Consider the following 19,050-nt stretch of genomic DNA (forward strand, 5'->3'; position numbering starts at 1 on the left):
AAGAAAACATGGCTACGTTAGGGAAAACAGGAGTATTTCTTATCATCCTTCTTTTTTTTATTAGTCTTATCCAGGTTCGAACTAGAGACAATTCTTTCCATTCCACCGGTCCTTTGTCTCTGGTTCCATTTCAGCTGTTCGCCTCATTTAACGCGGTGGGTTCCTGATAAGCCTTAACAGGCTACAGCAACGTGCTGGAGCGGGATCCATTAACAGTGGTGTAGCGGATTCGCTAGCGTGCGGGAATACAGCGCTCGTCAGGGGATTCTTCAGCACGCGAGTCGTGCTAAAGCGACGCGGTGCAGAGCCAAGACGCCCGTTAAAAGCGGGGTTCAATGGGCTGAAAAAAATACTAACCCCCCCCCCCATCGGTGACGGATCCCATGATTGAAATGACAAAAACTTTTTCGCGTCTCATTGCTAGTAGTGGTTGGTTTTCTTCCTCTCATCGCATTTGCAATAGAGGATCGTGCCTCTCTCACCGGACTCTCCCCAGCTCCGTCGCAATCACAATGGGCACGCCATCGTTCCAGGCGTCCAACGCCATCATCTACCTCACCTATGGCGTCTTCCTGTACGTCCTGGCCTGGCCCCCGATATCAACACACAACTGTTCTGCAGAGATGAAATGCTAATCTTTTCCCGGTGCGCAGCGTCATGGGTACCGGTATTGCTTGGAAGTTGCGAAACCAGGCCAAGACGGATTTCCTGTCTAGCAACGGCACTCAGACTGGTCAGATTTTACCTTTGCGCTTGAACAAGAGCGCGGCCTGCTTATATGCCCTCTCTGTTTGATGTCACATACTGACACGCGCTCGACAGCCTTTCCTCTCGCTCTGAACTTTATCGCCTCTGGTGAGTAAAAGGCGCAAAAGCATTCGCTCCTGCATAGAGTCCATTTCGGAGCGGTAGCAGCAACGCCTGCCAGCCAGTACTTTTCTCTCTCTCGAGTTCGTGAACTCGATCCGGCATGCGACATCATTGACTGGAACATGTCAATGCTGGCAAACTTTTCGACGCAACAGGTTCGTACCCTAATTAAAATGATCTTCTTCGTCCTCTCGACCCGTTTGAGGATTGTTGTTGCTGTTTGGAGGCGACGCTACTAACCCAGAGGGTGCAATCAACACCCTCTCATCACACTCTCAGGGTTGTCTACAGCTTTCAACTACACACAACATCCTCTACGGGGAAGAGAGGATGCGGCTCACTACGGGCGCTGAGCTGAATATGCCACGAGCGACATCCAACCCATGCCTTGTCATAGAGCAATGGGAGATGTCGCTCGTGGCTACCACAGCGAGGCTGAGATGAAACCGTGATACTCGATCAAGTTAATGCTTGCGTGAGAAACGTGCTGCCGCTCCAGAAAAATAATCTGCTCCCCTCTCTCTTACCCGTCCCATTTGATCAAACTAACGCACTCAGCCCTCGGCTCCGGCATCCTCTTCTCCTACCCGGAGCTCGCCACCATTGCCGGCGTGCAGGGCCTCGTCGTCTACGCGCTCGCGTCGGCGCTCCCCATGCTCGTCTTTGGCTACCTCGGCCCCATCATCCGGCGCAAGTGCCCCGAGGGCTTCGTCCTCACCGAGTGGACGCGCCAGCGCTACGGCACCGCCGGCATGCTCTTCCTCAGCTTCCTCACGCTCGTCACCCTCTTCCTCTACATGGTCGCCGAGCTGTCCGCCATCGGGCAGGTCGTCAGCACGCTCACGGGGCTCGACGGCCTGCCCGTCGTCATCGTGCAGTGCGTCGTCACGACCATCTACACATCGCTCGGCGGCTTCAAGATTTCCTTCCTCACCGACGTCATCCAGGGCGGCATGGTCGTCGGCCTCATCATCATCGCCACCATCACCATTGGCGTCAAGACGGAAATCAAGACGGAGCTCATCGACTCGTCGGGCCTCACCAAAGCCAACCTCCTCGGCTGGCAGCTGCTCTACATCCTGCCCGTCGCCGTCCTCACCAACGACTTCTTCCTGTCCAACTTTTGGCTCCGCACCTTCTCCTCCAAGACGGACAAGGACCTCCGCGTCGGCGTCACCATGGCCATGGTCGTCATCCTCTGCGTCCTCACCCTCGTCGGCTGCACGGGCCTCATCGCCGCCTGGTCGGGCGCCTGGCCCGGCGACCCGCCGCAGGCCGGCTCCCTCGCCTTCTTCGCGCTGCTCGAGCAGCTGCCCAGCTGGGTCGTCGGCATCGTGCTCGTCATGGTCGTCAGCCTGAGCACCGCCGCCTTTGACTCGCTGCAGTCGGCCATGGTCTCGTCGGCCTCCAACGATCTCTTCCGCAACCGGCTCAACATCTGGTACATCCGCGTCTTTGTCGTTCTCGTCATCGTCCCCGTCGTCGTCCTCGCGCTCAAGGCGCCCTCGGTCCTGCAAATCTTCCTCATCTCCGACCTCGTCTCGTCGGCCGCCGTGCCCGTGCTCTGCCTCGGCCTGGTCCCGCAGTTTTGGTTCTGGCGCGGCTTCGAGTTCGTCGTCGGCACCCTCGGCGGCATCCTGACCGTCTTCATCTTTGGCGCCTGCTACTACGGCGACGCGCACCGCGGCGCCCGCCTCATCCTGCTCGAGGAGGGCCTGTACGCCCAGGACTGGTCCGTCTTTGGCGCTTTCGTCGCTGCGCCTGTCGGCGGTCTGATCTGGGGCTTCATCGCGCTGGCATGCCGCGTGGGCTTCCAGTTTGCCAAGGCCAGGATCACGGGCGGTCGCTTTGACGCTCTGGACAGGCCACTGGATCACGTCCGTCCTCTGAGCAGCGACGGCGAGGTTGTCGAGGAGACGATCTCGACCGACGCTGGCAAATTTTTCTAGAGCGAATTGCATACGGTGTAAAAATCATGTGCCTTTATTTCTCTTTAGTCATGTACGCCGAAAAATCAGGAGTTGGATAGACATGCGGGTATACGGCTGTAAATAGCAGGGTTTTGGCCCGACGGGCTATTCTTATTTAATTTCTTTGGAGAAGCATGGCTTTTGTTGGCATACTTGTGATGCCACCTGTCTTATATATAGTACAAAATTAATCCATCGCTTTTTCCGGAATATACATGCGCACTCCTTGTTATACATTGTTTTGAGATGCGATATCTTCATCAGCTCCCATCCTCCATTCCACATCTAGACCTTGTCCTTCCAGCCCGCGCGGTGCGCCGTCTCCTTCAGGATGACGGCCTGCTCCTGCTTGTACTTTTCCGCCGTGGTGCCGCCGGTGGTGCCCCATATGCGCCACTGCGTGCTCGGGTACGTCTTGGTGTCGGTCGCGCGCGCGAGCACCACGTACTCGATCTTGTCCTGCACACGGAGGCTGCCGGGGACCACCTCGCCGTCGGCCTTGCGGTGCCGCGACAGCTGCTGCTGCGACGACAGCGCGACAACGGCCTGCTCTGTGAGCACCGTCTTGTCGTACGGGTTGATGGGGTGGATCAGGTGGCTGGCGATGCGCGGGTACACGAGCGTGCGCGTGTTCTTGACGTACTCGAAGCGCACCGTCTCGGCGGCGCTGCGCCGGTCAATCGCCGCGTGCAGCTGCTTGGCGAAGCGCGGCATGCACAGCCGCGCAATCGTCGCCTTGTCGCCTGCCGCAAAGGCCTCGAGCATCTCGCGGTACATGGCGCGCGCCGTCGGCGCAATCTTGGCGCGGTGCGCCTTCCACAGCGGCCGCTTCGTCCAGCTGGGCATCGAGCCGAGCTTGATCGTGAGCACCGAGAGGATGCACTGCGTGTAGCTCTTGGCGCGCCACCACTGGTACCGGAGGAGGTCGAGGGGGTTCTTGGGTCGTTGGGAGAATGGGACCGGGACAAACGTGCCTACTCCTCTGGTTAGACTTTTCCTTCTTTCTTTCTTTCTTTTTTTCTTTTTTTTTAAAAAAAAATGCGAATTGATTTAGGTATTGTGGTGGTATCGTACCGGGAAACAATGGCCCGCCGCCGTCCTTGAAAACATCCATGGCCGCGGACTTTTGCATCTGCGACATGGTCTGCTCCCTGGTCGCGCTGCGCTCGCCCATCTTCTGCTGATGGCTCATGGCTCGGTTGATCTTGTCGCGCGAAATTTGGGCGTAACCACGTGTGGTACCGGCCCAGGGCATGCGAACGGCCATTGAGCTACTCCTCTGCGTGGCAGCGACAGCAACTTGCGTCGCTGGCCGACGCAGCGACGCCATGGCTCTCGAAGGCATTGTCGTGGATAGCACCAGTGTTCAGTCGTTTCTTGGCCTCGTTCAACGCCAGAGCGTATTGACGTCGTTTCGGCCCGGCGTGAAGGGGAAGAGGCGGGCAACTGTAGCACGCTGGTTGGGGGGAAGACACGACGAATGGGGAGCTCGATATTTTGCTTCTGTAGTCGTTATTGTCGAGATGGAGCCCTTTTTTTTCACAGGTGGCCGGCCGTTTGGGTTTAGCGTCAATCGTCGGGCGGCGCAGTGTCGGATATTAGTCGGGAGCTGCCCGCTACCCTACAGCTCAAAGCACGACGTGAAAGCGTGTCATTGCTCGCCAAACACATTCTTGGTTTGAGCTAAATTGTAATTGTGCTGTTATTTGCACAGTGCATCCAATTTTATAGAATACATGGGTTAATTGGACGTGTTTGCGGTTGGAAATGGTGGTCGCACAGGTCAGCTCCAGTACAGCAGCCAACCTTCCAATATCGAAAAGTTGCGACAGCTCAGGATACCAAGCTTCAACCATTCGCGCTTGCACTTCCGTCTCAGCCCCCAAGGACTCAGACTAGTGAGAAAAATCGTCGAGTTACAACAACAGTACACGAGAATACCGCAGTTACCCAATTAGCACCAATCTGTGTGCAGTTCGCACTCTTACGGGAGGTGTTTCCCTGACCACACCGTCCTCTGCCGTCCATTTTGCATACCACGCACACCAGTGATGCGGGTGACACAATCGCTGCTCGGCAAGAGCTTCTTGACGCGTAGTCTCGACGAACTGAAGCGTCGGTCTAGCATAGGTACACGGTCCTGCGCGCCTACTCTGTCTAGCGATGTACTGACCTGACCGCAGCATGGAATCTCGAAGCCGTGAAGGGGCCCAACGGTCCACGCCCTCTCTACGAATTCAACGATAGCGAATGCGTACGCGACTGCATCCTCATGTCCGACGACCTTATCGGCGGCTCCTCCAAATCACACCTCGATCACATAAACTCACCTCCCACCACAACCGCCTCCTCTACCAGCACCTCGTCACCACCATCATCATACGCCCGCTTTCATGGCTCCATATCCACCGCCCTGCCCAGCGACCGGCTCAAGATCAAGCGCACTGGCTATGCCGCCTTCCGCACGCCCAATCAGACGCCTACGCTCTTTGGAAAGTCTGTCTGGGATATCGACCCCTACATCTACCTCGCGCTGCGCATCAAGTCCGACGGCCGCTCGTACTTTGTCAACGTGCAAACCGAAGGCGTCGAGCCGACCGACCTCCACCAGCACCGTCTCTTCGCCAAGCGGCCCGGGCAGTGGGAGACGGTCCTGATCAAGTGGAACGACTTTGTGCGCACCAACTACGGCTTCGTGGTGGAACCGCAGACGGAGATTCTGCGGCAGCGTGTGGCGACGGTGGGCGTGGGACTGACGGACCGCGTCGAGGGGCCCTTTGAGCTTTGCATTGAGCGAGTCTGGGCGACGAATCAGCCACCCGAGGTCGACGACGCCGAGGTAGAGCAGAATGGGGGGCTGAAGACCAAAAAGGGCACAAAGGTAAAGTGGTAGCGAGAGCAAGCAGACAAAAAAACTGTAACATAGTATAACTAGGCACTGGCGCGTGTCCTCAAGGAAACCATTTAATTCTGTATATTGCACTAATTTCCGTCATGCCGAGCCCAGACTCAGCGCCTCGGCGTTCTTGCGAAGCGCGACATATGCCGCTGCATAGTCGGCCGCCAGCGTCATTTCTCCCGTGAGCTTCATAATCATCGCCCGCTTCGCCATGGTCTCGCATTGCTGGTTGATATCTTCGACGCTCGACCAGTGGTCAAACGAGCGCTGCACCGCTGCCAGCGCTCGCGTCATGTATTCGCCGCGCTTGCTTGACTTGGCCTCCACCCGTCCCGCCATTCCCATGTTGGCATCGGCCAGGTATGAGTATAGCCGAGCCGTCAGTGCCGGTGTCTCGCATTCGAGTGAACGTGGGAGCGCTGCATCGAGCATACCGATTGCGGCCTCGAATTCCTCCAACGAGATGAGAATGTTGGCGAGCGCACCTGTTGCCTCCCATAGCTGGGGAATCAAGCGCGCTCGCCAGGCGAGGTTGGTTGCGCGGATTGCCGTCGAGAACCCGCGTAGTGTGCGTCCGCACTTATCGAGGAGAGCAACCTTGAGGAGCAACAGTTTTACAAGAATAGCAATGTCTTTGTTTTCGTCTTTTATGATGGCAATCATCGCACTGACCTTAGCAAAGGCCGCTTGCAAATCTCCTCGTCTTGTTAGATAGTCAATGTGTAAAGACTCAATCATGAAGGTCATGTCTGGTTCCAAGTCATCGGCCTTTGACTGCAAAAGCTGATCAAGAAGCTCCTGAGCGCCATCCAGGTTGTTGTGGTGCAGGTCTTTGGTGAGTTTGATGATCCCTCTATATTTGTGCCAGTATTGACTTGGCTTCCACGACCGGAGGGAATTGCTGTCCAGGCCCTCTAGCTGCTTAAGACCGTCGTCGTATTTGCCGCGCTCAGCTTGGATCAAGCCAAGGCGACAAATGATTTTGAGTTCGTCGTCGAATACGGAATGATGATTGTGACAACACAGGAATATCTCGCAGGTAGCTGTCGACAGGTGCGTGAGCCCCAGTCGACTCCATAGCGCAGCGTAAAGCGATAACTGGGCGCCAAACATGTTTTTCATGTTTCGCGTGACAATGAGATGCGAGCTGCGCACGAGATACTCGACAGAGGTGGCAACACTTTCTCCATTTATCAAGCCCAGCTTTGCTTCACTGAGTAGTACTGAACTCCATAGCGCGCCCATGCCCGATTCCTTTGCCTTGACGCGAAGATACGCCAAGCTTTCTTTGCCTGTCCCGAGAAGGCTGTTAGACTCGAGCTCGCGGACTAGCTTGGGATGTGCACGACCAAAGTGAAATAGCCAGTTTAATGCAAAGTTGAGACATGTCATGTCCCTGTTCTCGCGCGCGGTAGTGACCGTTTCGAGCATGGTGGTGACGGCATCGCGGTGGCAGCCAAAGTCTGCCTGCAAGACCGCCAAGTTCATCAACGCATATTGATAAAACAGACGGTCACGATATTGCATGGTATAATCGAAATAGCGGTGTAGAAGTTCAAAGGCAGAAGGATAGTCCCCCGCTCTCCATGCATTTAGAAAGCTGCCCAGATTAGCAATGGCCTTTATCTACACGGCAGAAGCTTACCTTAGATAATGCGTCAGGCTTGGAACCAGGAAACTGGCTTGAAGAAGATCCTGAAATTGATGGATCGTCTCTAGAGGTACTCTATTGCCGTATTCTGCACGTGGTTAACATTGCCACCTCCGCATGGCGCGAGCAACCTACTTTGCATTTGCTCAATTTGAAAATCGAGAAGCAGTTCAACATCATCAGTGCTGACGGCCACCGTACCGAGGCGATCGCCGGTGAGCATGTCGTCGTATGTAACTGAGGTGAGGGCAGAAACACTCTCTGGGCTCCAGCCTTCAGCTGCACCGAGCAACAAGACATTGTCAAAGCTGAGTTTCCCGAAATTTGGATTTTTTCGTTTTTGGTGGTGCGCCGTGGGCTGCCGGTACCGCACAAAATCCTTCCACAGCTCTGCACAGTCGTGGAATCGCAGTCGCTGGTACTCGACCATGGCGCGGCGGATAAATGCTCCAAAAGGCGAGTTGCGGGCAATTTGCATGCCCTCTTCCATGTCGGGAACACCCGCCTCGCTAAGCCTGCGCAACTCCTCTTTTGTCTTTGCTAGTAGTAGCTCGAGGTTCTCAAAGAATTCGCAGAGCGCATCTAGGGAATTAATGTCCCATAGCCGTGCGAGGAACTGATCCCACAACTTGCGGCCTGGCATGCCCATGACGAATGGGAAGCTTCCCAGCAGCTTCTCAAAATCCTTGATGGTAATGACGAGGCTGACGATGCCTTCAGCCTTGGCCCATCGGCCAGCCTGCGTAGTTGGGGGGCCAGCGGCATCGTGGCCCATAGTGTGCGAGGTAATGAATGACAAGACCGGGACTATGGCATCGCTGGGGATGGCTTCTTCGATATAGAGCTGCATGAGGGCCAGCAGGCCAATTTTGGCTGGATTCAGGTACCGAGCCATGGTGAATGTTTCTTGGATATCAAGCTATGTTGCCTTCTTGCTGTGTCCCGTGTCGAGAGTGTGCTCTGAAAGAGATGCATTCTAAGCACCTTGGCGAGTCATGCAGCTGCGGAAATCAAAGACTTCCCAACGTCAAGCATCCCTGCTTTTTACTTGTCGCCTCAAGAACTCAAAGAAGATTTCGTTCGGTGCAGGTACCTTAGGTTGTGGTATTGGGCGGCGGAAGCCGCGTCGTGGGGCAGGCGGACGCGTTTGGTGCAACTGCCCGGCGATTCCTCGGTTGCAGCCAAAAGCAACGAAATCACAGCTGCAATCACCTCAAAATACTTGCAATTCACGAGTTCACTTAATTGAAAAAAAAAAAAATGGACATCTTTCGCCGTAGAGAAATAATTTGCAGCCTCCCATAAGCCTGCTGTTGTCTGGCTGGAGCAGTACGACGCAGTAACGCTTGCATAGTAGTACTGACATGTGAGCACAAATTCCCACCAACAATCATTGCAGTCACGCGCATACGATACATGGCTGTCACAAAGGAAATAGATTTAGTTATCCTCTAGGGAATAAGTACAAATTGAACCCCGGCGGGATGCTCTATCAATTCACCAACACGCTGCGCTACAACTGCAATTTGACGCTTACGCGACCTTGTCCTTGTTGTGGTAGTTGACCTTGTCGTTCCAGCTATTCCATTGGTTAGTAAATGCAGATAGTAGACTCGCTCAACGATCTCGTCGACAAATATTCGTAGCCGGCGCAATCGTCTCGGGAGAAGCCATCTCAAACTGCAACTTACAAAAGAGTCTACAGAGTGTTAGCTTGGAAACAAGTCTCTCGACACGGAGATCAGAGCTTACCTTGTCACCGTTACCCCACTGGTAGTTCTTGGTGCGGATGTTCTGGTAGGCGTACTCAGTGCGCTCCTCCAGAGCGGGCATGTGGCTCCAGTGCTCCCAATGCTCGTTCCACAGGTAGTAGGCGTTGGCAGCGGCGGCGATGAGGCAGGGGGTGACGCCGCTATCAGTTTGTTAGCTGTACTGGACTGCGAGGTTCGGATGCAGTGCCTGTCGAATTTGTAGCGGATTTGTTAAGAGGCTCGATTGAGGCTTATTATCGCTCGGCAGGTTTCGGGTCGGCATAACGGAGGCTTACTAGATGGAAATCTTCTTCCAGAGCGCTAGAAAAGCATTAGATATACTCCCCAATAACAATTGATGCCCTGTCACAGCTCCCGGAGACTCAATGGCGCTTACCGGTGGTGCCATCGGCGTGGTCCTTGATGTGCTGGCGCTCCTTGATGAACTCGTTCTCAGAGGCGGAGCTGGCGAAGCGGCGCTGAGCACCTGCGCGGGCCTGGGCGACGAAGCGCGGGGCGTTGCGAACAGCCTGTCGGGTGGCAAACATGGTGATGGTAATTGTTGATGACGGCGATTGCAGAGGTGCAGGTTTGGTGGTCCGTCAGGCCATTTTCGATGAAGCTCGGCTCCAGCGGCCGGTGGATGCCTGGGTATTGAGGCGCCAATTTCAATTGGTGCACGTGACTTCGTGGGGGTTCCGCGCTATTCGCAGTTTCGTCATGAACGAACGGCGCGATCGTGGGGCGACGGGGTAACATCTCTGTGTCCGATCTGACTGCAAAAATACGGAATCGAGCTTCATGGGGGACGTTGAAGCTTAAAAAATAACATACTGGGGAGCACGCCACTCATTAGCCACATTGCCAGAAATCTGGTCTGGCCAGTACCGATTTTGGTCTCTGGTGGATATGAAGTGGGCGACGGGCGATTTGGTGGTGCTTGAGTGAAAAAGGTACGACACTTGGGATCTTTTAAAAATTGCAACAAAATGGGTTTCAGAATCACCACGTGGAATGGTATGTGGCCCAAACAGCGATTGTTAATACAGAGGTTAACATGCCACAGTCAATGGCATCCGGTTCGTCTGTCCTTTGCTCGGTTCACTTGCAGTACACTGACTTTGCAGAAATCCATTTGGATATCAACCATGGCGAGAAAAGCGCACATTTCAGGTAACAAATCGCTCCAGGATTGATTGTCTCTTGCTGAGATTTTAGGCCATGTTTGACATTCTCGAGGCCGACATTGTCGTTATGCAAGAGACCAAGATTCAGCGCAAAGACTTGCAAGATGACATGGTTCTCGTGCCTGGCTGGGATGTATATTTCAGCCTGCCACAGCATAAAAAAGGTATGCTGGCTGAGCCGATGAAATAGGGCCCTCGTTGACACGTGTAGGCTACTCTGGAGTCGCCATCTATACCAAGAATGCGACATGCGCACCGATCCGTGCAGAGGAGGGCATCCTGGGAATACTCTGCCCACCAAAAAGCAATACACCATATCGAGACTTGCCTGAGGATAAGCAGATTGGTGGATACCCAACGATGAGCCAGCTGCGCGGGAACGTGGATGAAGCATTGCTCGACTCAGAAGGACGATGCGTCATTATAGAGTTCCCAGCGTTTGTGCTGTTTGGAGTCTACAGCCCTGCTAACCGGGACGAATCTCGAGTTGAATTTAGGGAAAGCTTTGTGGAGGCTCTGGAGGTGCGGATACGGAACCTGATTGCTGCAGGCAAAGAAGTGATTCTCACCGGAGATTTGAACATTATACGCAGCGAATTGGACAGCTCCAATATTGCCGAAGGTCTCAGAAAAGAGGGACTGACTATGGACGAATGGCAGTCGATGCCAACGCGACGAATACTCAACCAACTCCTGTTTGAAGGGACCATCATCGGCGAGCGGGACCAGGATCGTGAAAACGCGGTTCTGTGGGACATTTGCCGCTGCTTTCACCCCAAACGGACGGGCATGCACACTTGCTGGGATACGAAGAGAAACACGCGGCCGGCCAATGTCGGTAGCAGAATCGACTACATCCTGTGCAGCGACGGGATTAAAGATTGGTTTGTGGAATCTAACATCCAAGAAGGACTTATGGGATCGGACCACTGTCCCGTATATGCCACGATGAGCGACAAAGTCAACAAATACGACCGGGAGATTGCTCTGGCAGAAGTCATGAACCCTGCCGACATGTTCCGAGACGGGCAACGGGTCCGGAACTGGGAACAGCGAGATGCCCTTGCCCTTTCAGCTAAGCTGATTCCGGAGTTTGATCGACGGCGAAATATAAGAGACATGTTTACACGCAAAGCATCGCAGACCTGCTCGCAGATGGAGAACAAAGCCGGTCAGTCGCCGCGTGATGGAGCCATGGGCACGGGCTTTGACACAACGAGCTTGGGCATGACTGTGAACGGTGCGAGCGGCTTAGACTACACAAACTACTTCGGGGGTGCAGAAGCGGCACTGACATCGGCACGGAGCACCGTGAGTTTGGTGCGAGGGAGTGGGAACAAGAGAAATCCCGAGGGGCCAACTGAGGCCGGGGGTCCAGCGACCAAGAAAAACAAAGGTCCCAGCGACGCAAAGACAAAAGCTACCGGCGGGCAAAGGACACTGCAAGGATTCTTCAAGCCTAAGACTCCCACTGCAAAATCTGCAACAGAGGCGGCCGCGCCGGTTCGGGCCGGCCACAGCCCAGTGACTGGACAGGCAGTGACACCACCTCCAGCCAACGGAGTGTCTTTGCAGGCCCAAACGCCATCGCCAGCGATGTCGACGCCACCAAATACTACGCCGACGAAGGGGTTTTCTGCAGCCAAAGTGTTTGACCCGATTGAAGCCAAGGAGTCGTGGTCGAAGTTGCTCGGCAAGCGAATAGTTCCGAAATGTGAGCACGATGAACCGTGCATCAGCCTGGTGACCAAAAAGCCGGGCGTCAACTGTGGTACGCTCATTTATTCCATCACTTTCTCCTACCCTTTTTTTTTTTTGTTTTGGCGGTGCTACTGAAGTGGCCGTTTGGCACGTGGGGGAACAAGGCTAACATGTCTGTGCTTGGTAATTGACAGGGCGTTCATTCTACATTTGCCCTCGTCCATTGGGGCCGTCGGGCGACAAGGAGCGAGACACCGAGTGGCGCTGCGGGACGTTCATTTGGAGTAGCGACTGGAACAATGCCGCATCATCGAACGGCTTGTGAGGCAAAACTGGGCGTGGGACCTTCCTCGTACACGAAACCGAGCAGTTGGATACTGAATATGTAATAATAAATGAAGGTGCACACAGGACACGCCACGTCGAACATACAGCGTGGCCAGGTCGGTTCCAAGGTCACAATTTGAGCTCTGGAGCTGAGGGTTTTGCCTGAGGGAGATTTTGGCATAGGCGCCCAGTCTATGTGCGCTCCCAAGTGTACATAGAATAGCCGTTTGGGTTACTTCCTGGGCAAGTCCGGAAGATGCTCTAGCCGACGAGACAGAGACAGACCCACGATCAATTAAGAAAAGTTGGCCACAAAATCGAACAATTTTGTCAGGGGCCAGGACGCTAGACAAACATCTCATCGCTGAGGCTAGACATGACCCCATTTTCTCGCCAGGGAAAAGCCACGAGGTAACACGAATGAAATTTTCAAGTCTCAGTGCGGAATAATTAGTCTCTCTACCTATGAGCACCAAATTGGAGGGAGGCATGGAGGGAACCAGGTACTCGGGAGAGGTTGCACAGGCAGGAAGAGAGAAAAAGCAACGAGGCCTGCGCTGGCAGATTGGCAAACCCTGACCATGCTGTGTACCCCCAAAAAGAGGCTGGCAACGCTGGCAATGCTGGCAATGCTGGCTGGGCTGGGGCCGGGTGGTGGGAGAACCTGGCTGGTCAGGGTAAAGTGAGGCAAGGACTCGCAAGCCAGAGGCCAGAGAGGGGGTGTGTGAGGTACGTCTGTGCAATGAACAAGGGGCCGCTGTCTTTGTGCGAGGGTGAGGTCAAAGTGAGATGGAGGGTGCCATGCCATGCCATTGTGTCACTGGTGCAACCCGCCAGTACCTAGGTTCCCAGGTATTTGCCAGCGCCAGCCAGCCACGCTCGAAATAGACATGACATATGATTTACGTGGAATCTCGCCATGATGCATCTTTAGGATCTACTAGTCGAAACCCACACAAAAATGAAAGTAGCATAAGAAACTGATTTGGAGGGCCGGCCGTACCGGCGGAGAGCCCGCAGGTGAGCTTCGAGTGGAGCTGTGAATCTACATGTTCTCTGCACTTCATTAGTGGCGATGCTCGTTGCAAAAGAGCGGCGCCTGACCGCTGGTTGTTTTGTCTTGAAAGGGCAGAAATTTCTCAAATGTGATAGAGGTTCTGGTATTGCAAAAGTATGGTAACTGGAGAAAAAAGCATAAAGAGCTGCGCCCACTGGGGTGATGCGCCTGGTGTTTTCTCTGCACGAAACAAAAAGTGTCAAAGCCAAATCAAAGTGCCAACCATTTTCCGTTTCCCTCGGAGCCTGTTATTGTTCCTAGTAACAAGGGCCTGGAAAGTACCATATAATAGAACAAAGAAATATGAAAGCAAAAAAACACCGTGATCCTGTTGCGCCTGGTCTGTGGGCTGTGGGGGGCTGTGAAGCAGCGAGTGGTCCTTTCACGTCGCGCAAACTGGCGCTATTAGTGAAGAGTGAATGCTTGTAAGAGGTGGAGCAGTGTTAAGCAGTTTACACAGAGTGCAAATCGAGGATGACGCTTTGGCTATGCTGAGCTGCAAGGGCCCCGCGCCACGAATCCGCACGGCTCTAGTATTGTTCTTTGCTATTGTTCTCGTCAGCCGGCATCGTTCTATGCTCAATTTCTCAAATACGCTCGCGCCTTCCTCTGCCCTTACAGATGCGATAACATCGTCGATCTTTCACGATATATCCCCCCATTGTTCGTCGCCTACTCATAGATATGGACAGCGTTTTCAACTTTATCCCGCTTTGGACGCAGGATGAGTGTATTGCGGACTCAAAATTGGCTATCGACTCAATAAGAAGCAAAGTTTTACGACTGTGTTTGGAAAGGAACAGGAGCAGGGAAGAGAGGTCCCCATGCCTTGGGGGTATGTTAATTCTGGCGCATTGGAGTTTTGTCGCTAACCAGATGCGCCTAGATGTATTGCACGATGTTGTTTACGCCATTGAAAGCCTGCTTTGGAACCCGCAAGATGAAAACGACATCATTGATCGAATAGTTGCGTTCGGCGCAGAGCAGAAAACCGACCCCGTTCTGATGGTCAAAGAAGCGATCGCTCTCTGGTACATTAGCGCAGTGCCAATTTCTACCCGAGATCCTCACCAGGGTTTACCACCTGATGCAGAGATAGAGGTAGAGGCCGGCGCGACAATATTGAGATGGAACAGACAATATGCAGCTAGCAAGCACGAAATTGCCAACCTCGGCCTCATGGCAATGCTGACGACATCTGAGACATGGTCACGTCCGGAAAGCCCAAGCCTCCAGTTCGGAACTTTAGTTGCAAACGCCGCCACTGCAATTTTGTTTGGAGCTTTCATGATTTTCCCGAAAATAAAGATCAGCGAGCCCTTGAGTTTACTGGTATCGGTTCTCAAAGACAACGAGGCGATGCAATTGTATTTGAGAACCACCTGGCAATTGGCTCGAGAGGGTGCGTCAAAGTACACCAACTCTCCGTCTGCTGAGTTTGGAGCAACTGCCTCTGAGGTCAAGATCGATCACGCAGGAAGGCGATTGTTGTGCAAAGTTGGACAAGAGAGTTGGTCTGAGGCGTCTGTCTGGCATCCCTGTCGAAAAACACCTGGCTCCGCCTGGAATAAATTTATGAAGAATACGCAGCAACCATACTTCCCCCTCAAGAAAACCAGGACGGCTCTTCAATATCGACTTCCAAGCTCTTGTCTCTCCCTAGCGGAGCCATGGGAAATATATTATTCTGAACTGCGCTCTAAATTTGATCAGGTAAGATGCCTCGCACCCCTGCGCGCGTCCAACTAACACATGGCAGGCACACCGACAGAGAATCACCCTTTCTAATAGTGAGAGGGCAGCGCAATTCTCGAAACTAGCAGATGAAACTTGCTTGCCATATCCAATGAAAGAGCACTCAGAGAATGTACGTAGGCTTTGCCCATTGCGGGAGATTTGTCTGACGTAACAGTCCGCAGAAGCCATCGTCGAAATGGAGCAGGAATATCTGTACAATGTTCCAATGGTATGTGGCGTATTCCGTCTTAAGATAGGTGTGAGATACTGACCCAACAAAGATCAAAAAGAACATCAATGATCTAAGAGGAAATTTGTCGCTTCCCTTCATTACAAGCACAGCACAGGCACTCAGATTTGAAAGCGAACCAGACGAGGTGGAGGCGGATCTATTTCTGATGACTTTTAGCGAGGGTATACCAAGCTAATACAATGTAATAAAGCCTGTTTTAATGGTCTGCCTTTGAAATCAATTGTTGTACTGTCAGCCAAGGCTGCTACTCTTCTGTCCATACAACAGCTGACCTCTGGAATCCAAAGCTCAACCAGCCCAGCCACTTCATAGCGGGGCCTGGTGGCACCACAAAGATTCACCCCCCTTAACAAGCTTGCAGGGGGGGCGCTTGGGCGCACACCCTCCCAGTTCACCTGCCTGCCAGCAACATCTCACTTCCAATCGAGCACAACCTTCCTGCATTGTTAGGCTCTAAAATAACATTTCAATGACCACTCCCCCCAAAATTCAATGCATCCTACATCACCATATTTCTTCAGCCGCCGTTTCCCTTGACAAAATGGAAAACAGATCGAACGACCTTGACCGACAAGAGCTGCTAAGACATCTCTCAACAGTCCCTGCACATACGATTCTCCGCCATTTGCAAGAGGACACAATCATGGAGATCGCCGCCAAGTGCTTCAAAGACAAAACCGACGAGAGCAACATGACACGATATCCGGAATCACACTCAAGTCTCCATTATCTGGAACTGCAGCGAGCCTTATCCCTGAAGAAGAGCAACAGCAACCAGGCTGGAGATCGCGCAAAACGGCCATTGAACGCTTTCATTGCTTTTCGAAGTGAGCACATAAAAGCAAACGTCCCACGAAAACCAAACTGACACTAGCGATTTACAGGTTACTACGTGAAACTATTTCCAGAGTCGCAGCAAAAGGCGGCCTCGGGCTTCCTCACCACGCTCTGGGGTAAAGACCCATTCAGGAACCGCTGGGCAATGATTGCGAAGGTCTATTCTTTTGTTCGCGACGAAATGGGCAAAAAGAAAGCTCCATTATCCTCTTTCCTTATGGCTGCTTGTCCGGCCATGGACATTTTACCCCCGGATGAGTATCTTCGCGTACTCGGATGGGCCGTCGAAGATACCGAGTATGGCACCAAAAAGCTTGTTCAAAAAGACGAACTTCGAGCTCCCAAAGAAACCACCAAAACATGCCCAGACTCCGAGTTGGAACTTTTCCAAGGAATGATAGAGCTGGGCTACATGCCAGATGAGAGTATTTTCTTGTTTGAGGCCCTTCTGGCTCGGGATAGCCGTTCCACTCTTACTTCGACAATCTCCATCGCGGAGCGCGCCGCAATCAGACCTGGTCAAGAGCAAACCCCGCGGAACGTCACTGAGAGTACCTCATTGTATTCACAAGAACGATATTCTTTCCAAGCAGACGGTCCCATCTACACCCCAAGCCTGGAAGCCCCAACGCCTTACTGTGCGACGCCGTCTTGCTCAGAAGAGATCACGACACCGTCCACTTGCGCCTCTATATCCACCCCCCCAACCCAGCCCGCGGCTCTCCTTCCTTCCGCCTCGACTCCGTCGCACTCTCTGGGCATACCGTCTGCTGCGACCATTTCCACTGCCGAGCCCGCGGCAGCAGCGGCCGCAGACTCTTACTTCCGCCCCTACTATTACAACTTTGTCGCCGACGATTCTGTTGCTTGTTCACCTGCCTCGTCCTTTGCCGGTGATAGTGGCTTTGGCGGCAACCTCACTTCTCATCCTGGCTACAACACAGCAGCCTCATCAACAGCCGTCCTGAGTTTGGATGGTGTGGCGGACCATCAAGCCTTTGACATTGACTGCCCGTGGGAAATTGACGCTATCCTGAGTCAATGCACGCAAGCACCAACAACAAACCGACGTGAGCTTTGACCCATATCTGATCACCACATGTTTAGTATGCTAATGATTATATTCTTAGTCTTTGCTCTTTCCAGCAGCCCCGAGTATGACCCGCACGAGGATTTCCACTACACGTTTTGATATGTACGGCTTTTCTTTTCTTTCATTTTCTTCCTATACTATAGTTTTCTTTGCTGTCTATGAGTGTGCATTTAGAGAGCAGTGGTTATTTTTGGCCCAGTGACAGGGGGCTTCCGAAAAAGTATGGCTGAGCAATCAGGGCTTGACAATGGCGTTTTGCGGATTTCGTGTTTTCCCACAGGAGGCAATACCCCCTCGAGAATGTTTCTCGAGAACTTGGATTTCAGTCTGCAGTTTTTTTCCGTCGCATCTTTCGGCAATTGCATTTTGTCTCTCGGTTTACTTTTACGACGTTGGAGGATAGCGAATGCGCGATGCCGCCTTGGGGGAAAAGCGCGACAAAGGGCGTAGGTGGCGCAACAGAAAACCGTTGCTGGCGCCTTCTGGGGTTGGACCAGAGCACGATAGCTAGAACGAACCGACAAATGAAATGACTGCAAAATTCTCACTAGCTTGATAATTCTTCTTGTTTTGCCAATCTGAATGCCGTCCTCGACCCCAACTCCACCGGCGATGCGAGTTCCCGGCGCTGTCTTGTTGCCTCGCTGTTGCGCCACACGCCGTGCGACTTACACGCCAGCTCTAGCTAACCACGATGGCCGTGGTGCCAAACCCAACTGCTTCTACTAGCTACGCACGCCCCCTCCATCACAAACCCTGCCAAGGTTTGGCAGAAGCAAAATGCCTCCGCCTCGATGCCATCATAGCTGGCCAGCTGCACCTGTAGCAGCCCTCAGTGCGCGGCGCTACCCGCTCTTGTGCTTCATCTCCACGCCAACTTTGGCCCCTCGACCTCGAGGCTACCGGTACAGCAGCATGCACCATCCTCGCTGCGTTGAACGAGCATGGTTACCCCCGAGTCCGAAATTGATTTAGCCCCAGTTCTGCAAGAGAGACCTTGTCCCCTGCTACTGCCCACATTGCTATCATGCTCGGATAGGCCCCCCCCCCCTGGCTTGTCTTGTCTCACCCCAAGAGGTCTGATGAGGGTTGCACAGAGCTTCACCCGGGAATAGGAACAGGCGCTAATCTCATTCCGACTCCCGCGCGGTCAGTGCGATGTCAAGGGTTCATGAGGTGAAGCCTCACTGCCCAAAGTAAAGACTACATGGTGCCTCGCCTCGACACGACAATGCCAGGTCGACAGGGGGCGAGGCTCAGAGGTGGCGCTGACTTCAACTCGACCGGGCGCGGCCATTGGGTGCAGAAGCGGAAGCAGTACTGACCATTGCTCTTTAGTACAATTTGCTCCAGACTTTGCCAAGAGCACGAGATTGATGCTGGAAATGGCAGGTCTCTGCTGGTATCGGTCTCCCAACAGTTGTTGAGCGAGTCACGATCCAGCCGGTTCCAGTACCAGCAGCGCTGCACTCGAGCAAAAGGCCGTAAGTTGTGTCACCAACGGTTGCTTCCGTGTTGGCAAACGTGGATCTAAACTCAAAAGTAGCCACGACACGCCAACAAGCGAGCTCACGCTAGTCTCGTCGGCCAAAATATCAGCCGCTGTCTCGACTTGTGGAAGCGCGGCCATTTCGCCCCTCCAACGGCTGCGGCCGCCTCCTTCTCCCACTTGAAGGCTGTGGAGTCTAGCGACAGCCATGTGGGGTTGGTTTGCTGG

General features: G+C 53.5%; 10 protein-coding genes across 12 annotated transcripts; 7 read left to right on the forward strand and 3 right to left on the reverse strand.

The window, feature by feature from the left end:
- Positions 1 to 392: 392 nt before the first annotated feature.
- On the forward strand, positions 393 to 863 carry LMH87_001830 (uncharacterized protein; the record flags this gene model as incomplete). Its single annotated transcript, XM_056193172.1, has 3 exons — positions 393 to 574; positions 654 to 733; positions 823 to 863. The coding sequence occupies 3 exons, from the start codon at positions 393 to 395 to the stop codon at positions 861 to 863; spliced, it is 303 nt and encodes a 100-aa protein (XP_056050237.1).
- Positions 864 to 1,523: 660 nt separating this feature from the next.
- On the forward strand, positions 1,524 to 2,819 carry LMH87_001831 (uncharacterized protein; the record flags this gene model as incomplete). Its single annotated transcript, XM_056193173.1, has 1 exon — positions 1,524 to 2,819. The coding sequence occupies one exon, from the start codon at positions 1,524 to 1,526 to the stop codon at positions 2,817 to 2,819; it is 1,296 nt and encodes a 431-aa protein (XP_056050238.1).
- A 306-nt stretch (positions 2,820 to 3,125) lies between these two features.
- LMH87_001832 (uncharacterized protein) lies at positions 3,126 to 4,185 on the reverse strand (the record flags this gene model as incomplete). Its single annotated transcript, XM_056193174.1, has 2 exons — positions 3,126 to 3,814; positions 3,915 to 4,185. 2 exons carry the CDS (start codon positions 4,183 to 4,185, stop codon positions 3,126 to 3,128), a joined length of 960 nt encoding a protein of 319 aa, XP_056050239.1.
- A 706-nt stretch (positions 4,186 to 4,891) lies between these two features.
- Positions 4,892 to 5,808, forward strand: LMH87_001833 (uncharacterized protein; the record flags this gene model as incomplete). 2 transcript variants are annotated; one of them, XM_056193177.1, is made up of 3 exons in its annotated part: positions 4,892 to 4,970; positions 5,024 to 5,721; positions 5,776 to 5,808. In XM_056193177.1, the coding sequence occupies 3 exons, from the start codon at positions 4,892 to 4,894 to the stop codon at positions 5,806 to 5,808; spliced, it is 810 nt and encodes a 269-aa protein (XP_056050241.1). The 2 variants fall into 2 exon arrangements, with proteins under 2 accessions (XP_056050241.1, XP_056050240.1); XM_056193176.1 differs by lacking the exon at positions 5,776 to 5,808 and having other exon boundaries at positions 5,024 to 5,733.
- Positions 5,809 to 5,832: 24 nt separating this feature from the next.
- LMH87_001834 (uncharacterized protein) lies at positions 5,833 to 8,285 on the reverse strand (the record flags this gene model as incomplete). Its single annotated transcript, XM_056193178.1, has 3 exons — positions 5,833 to 7,339; positions 7,385 to 7,478; positions 7,526 to 8,285. 3 exons carry the CDS (start codon positions 8,283 to 8,285, stop codon positions 5,833 to 5,835), a joined length of 2,361 nt encoding a protein of 786 aa, XP_056050242.1.
- A 638-nt stretch (positions 8,286 to 8,923) lies between these two features.
- Positions 8,924 to 9,689, reverse strand: LMH87_001835 (uncharacterized protein; the record flags this gene model as incomplete). The annotated part of the gene is made up of 5 exons (XM_056193179.1): positions 8,924 to 8,969; positions 9,082 to 9,089; positions 9,143 to 9,302; positions 9,438 to 9,462; positions 9,539 to 9,689. 5 exons carry the CDS (start codon positions 9,687 to 9,689, stop codon positions 8,924 to 8,926), a joined length of 390 nt encoding a protein of 129 aa, XP_056050243.1.
- A 441-nt stretch (positions 9,690 to 10,130) lies between these two features.
- On the forward strand, positions 10,131 to 12,354 carry LMH87_001836 (uncharacterized protein; the record flags this gene model as incomplete). 2 transcript variants are annotated; one of them, XM_056193180.1, is made up of 6 exons in its annotated part: positions 10,131 to 10,158; positions 10,208 to 10,220; positions 10,269 to 10,314; positions 10,360 to 10,492; positions 10,540 to 12,099; positions 12,224 to 12,354. In XM_056193180.1, 6 exons carry the CDS (start codon positions 10,131 to 10,133, stop codon positions 12,352 to 12,354), a joined length of 1,911 nt encoding a protein of 636 aa, XP_056050244.1. The 2 variants fall into 2 exon arrangements, with proteins under 2 accessions (XP_056050244.1, XP_056050245.1); XM_056193181.1 differs by having other exon boundaries at positions 10,540 to 12,096.
- A 1,743-nt stretch (positions 12,355 to 14,097) lies between these two features.
- On the forward strand, positions 14,098 to 15,578 carry LMH87_001837 (uncharacterized protein; the record flags this gene model as incomplete). The annotated part of the gene is made up of 5 exons (XM_056193182.1): positions 14,098 to 14,248; positions 14,300 to 15,126; positions 15,173 to 15,280; positions 15,326 to 15,379; positions 15,432 to 15,578. The coding sequence occupies 5 exons, from the start codon at positions 14,098 to 14,100 to the stop codon at positions 15,576 to 15,578; spliced, it is 1,287 nt and encodes a 428-aa protein (XP_056050246.1).
- A 294-nt stretch (positions 15,579 to 15,872) lies between these two features.
- On the forward strand, positions 15,873 to 17,432 carry LMH87_001838 (uncharacterized protein; the record flags this gene model as incomplete). The annotated part of the gene is made up of 3 exons (XM_056193183.1): positions 15,873 to 16,230; positions 16,288 to 17,310; positions 17,371 to 17,432. 3 exons carry the CDS (start codon positions 15,873 to 15,875, stop codon positions 17,430 to 17,432), a joined length of 1,443 nt encoding a protein of 480 aa, XP_056050247.1.
- Positions 17,433 to 18,564: 1,132 nt separating this feature from the next.
- LMH87_001839 (uncharacterized protein) lies at positions 18,565 to 19,006 on the forward strand (the record flags this gene model as incomplete). The annotated part of the gene is made up of 3 exons (XM_056193184.1): positions 18,565 to 18,633; positions 18,726 to 18,817; positions 18,880 to 19,006. 3 exons carry the CDS (start codon positions 18,565 to 18,567, stop codon positions 19,004 to 19,006), a joined length of 288 nt encoding a protein of 95 aa, XP_056050248.1.
- Positions 19,007 to 19,050: the final 44 nt, after the last annotated feature.

Source organism: Akanthomyces muscarius, chromosome 3 (assembly GCF_028009165.1).
Source record: "Akanthomyces muscarius strain Ve6 chromosome 3, whole genome shotgun sequence".
In the NCBI taxonomy this organism is placed as follows: domain Eukaryota; kingdom Fungi; phylum Ascomycota; class Sordariomycetes; order Hypocreales; family Cordycipitaceae; genus Akanthomyces; species Akanthomyces muscarius.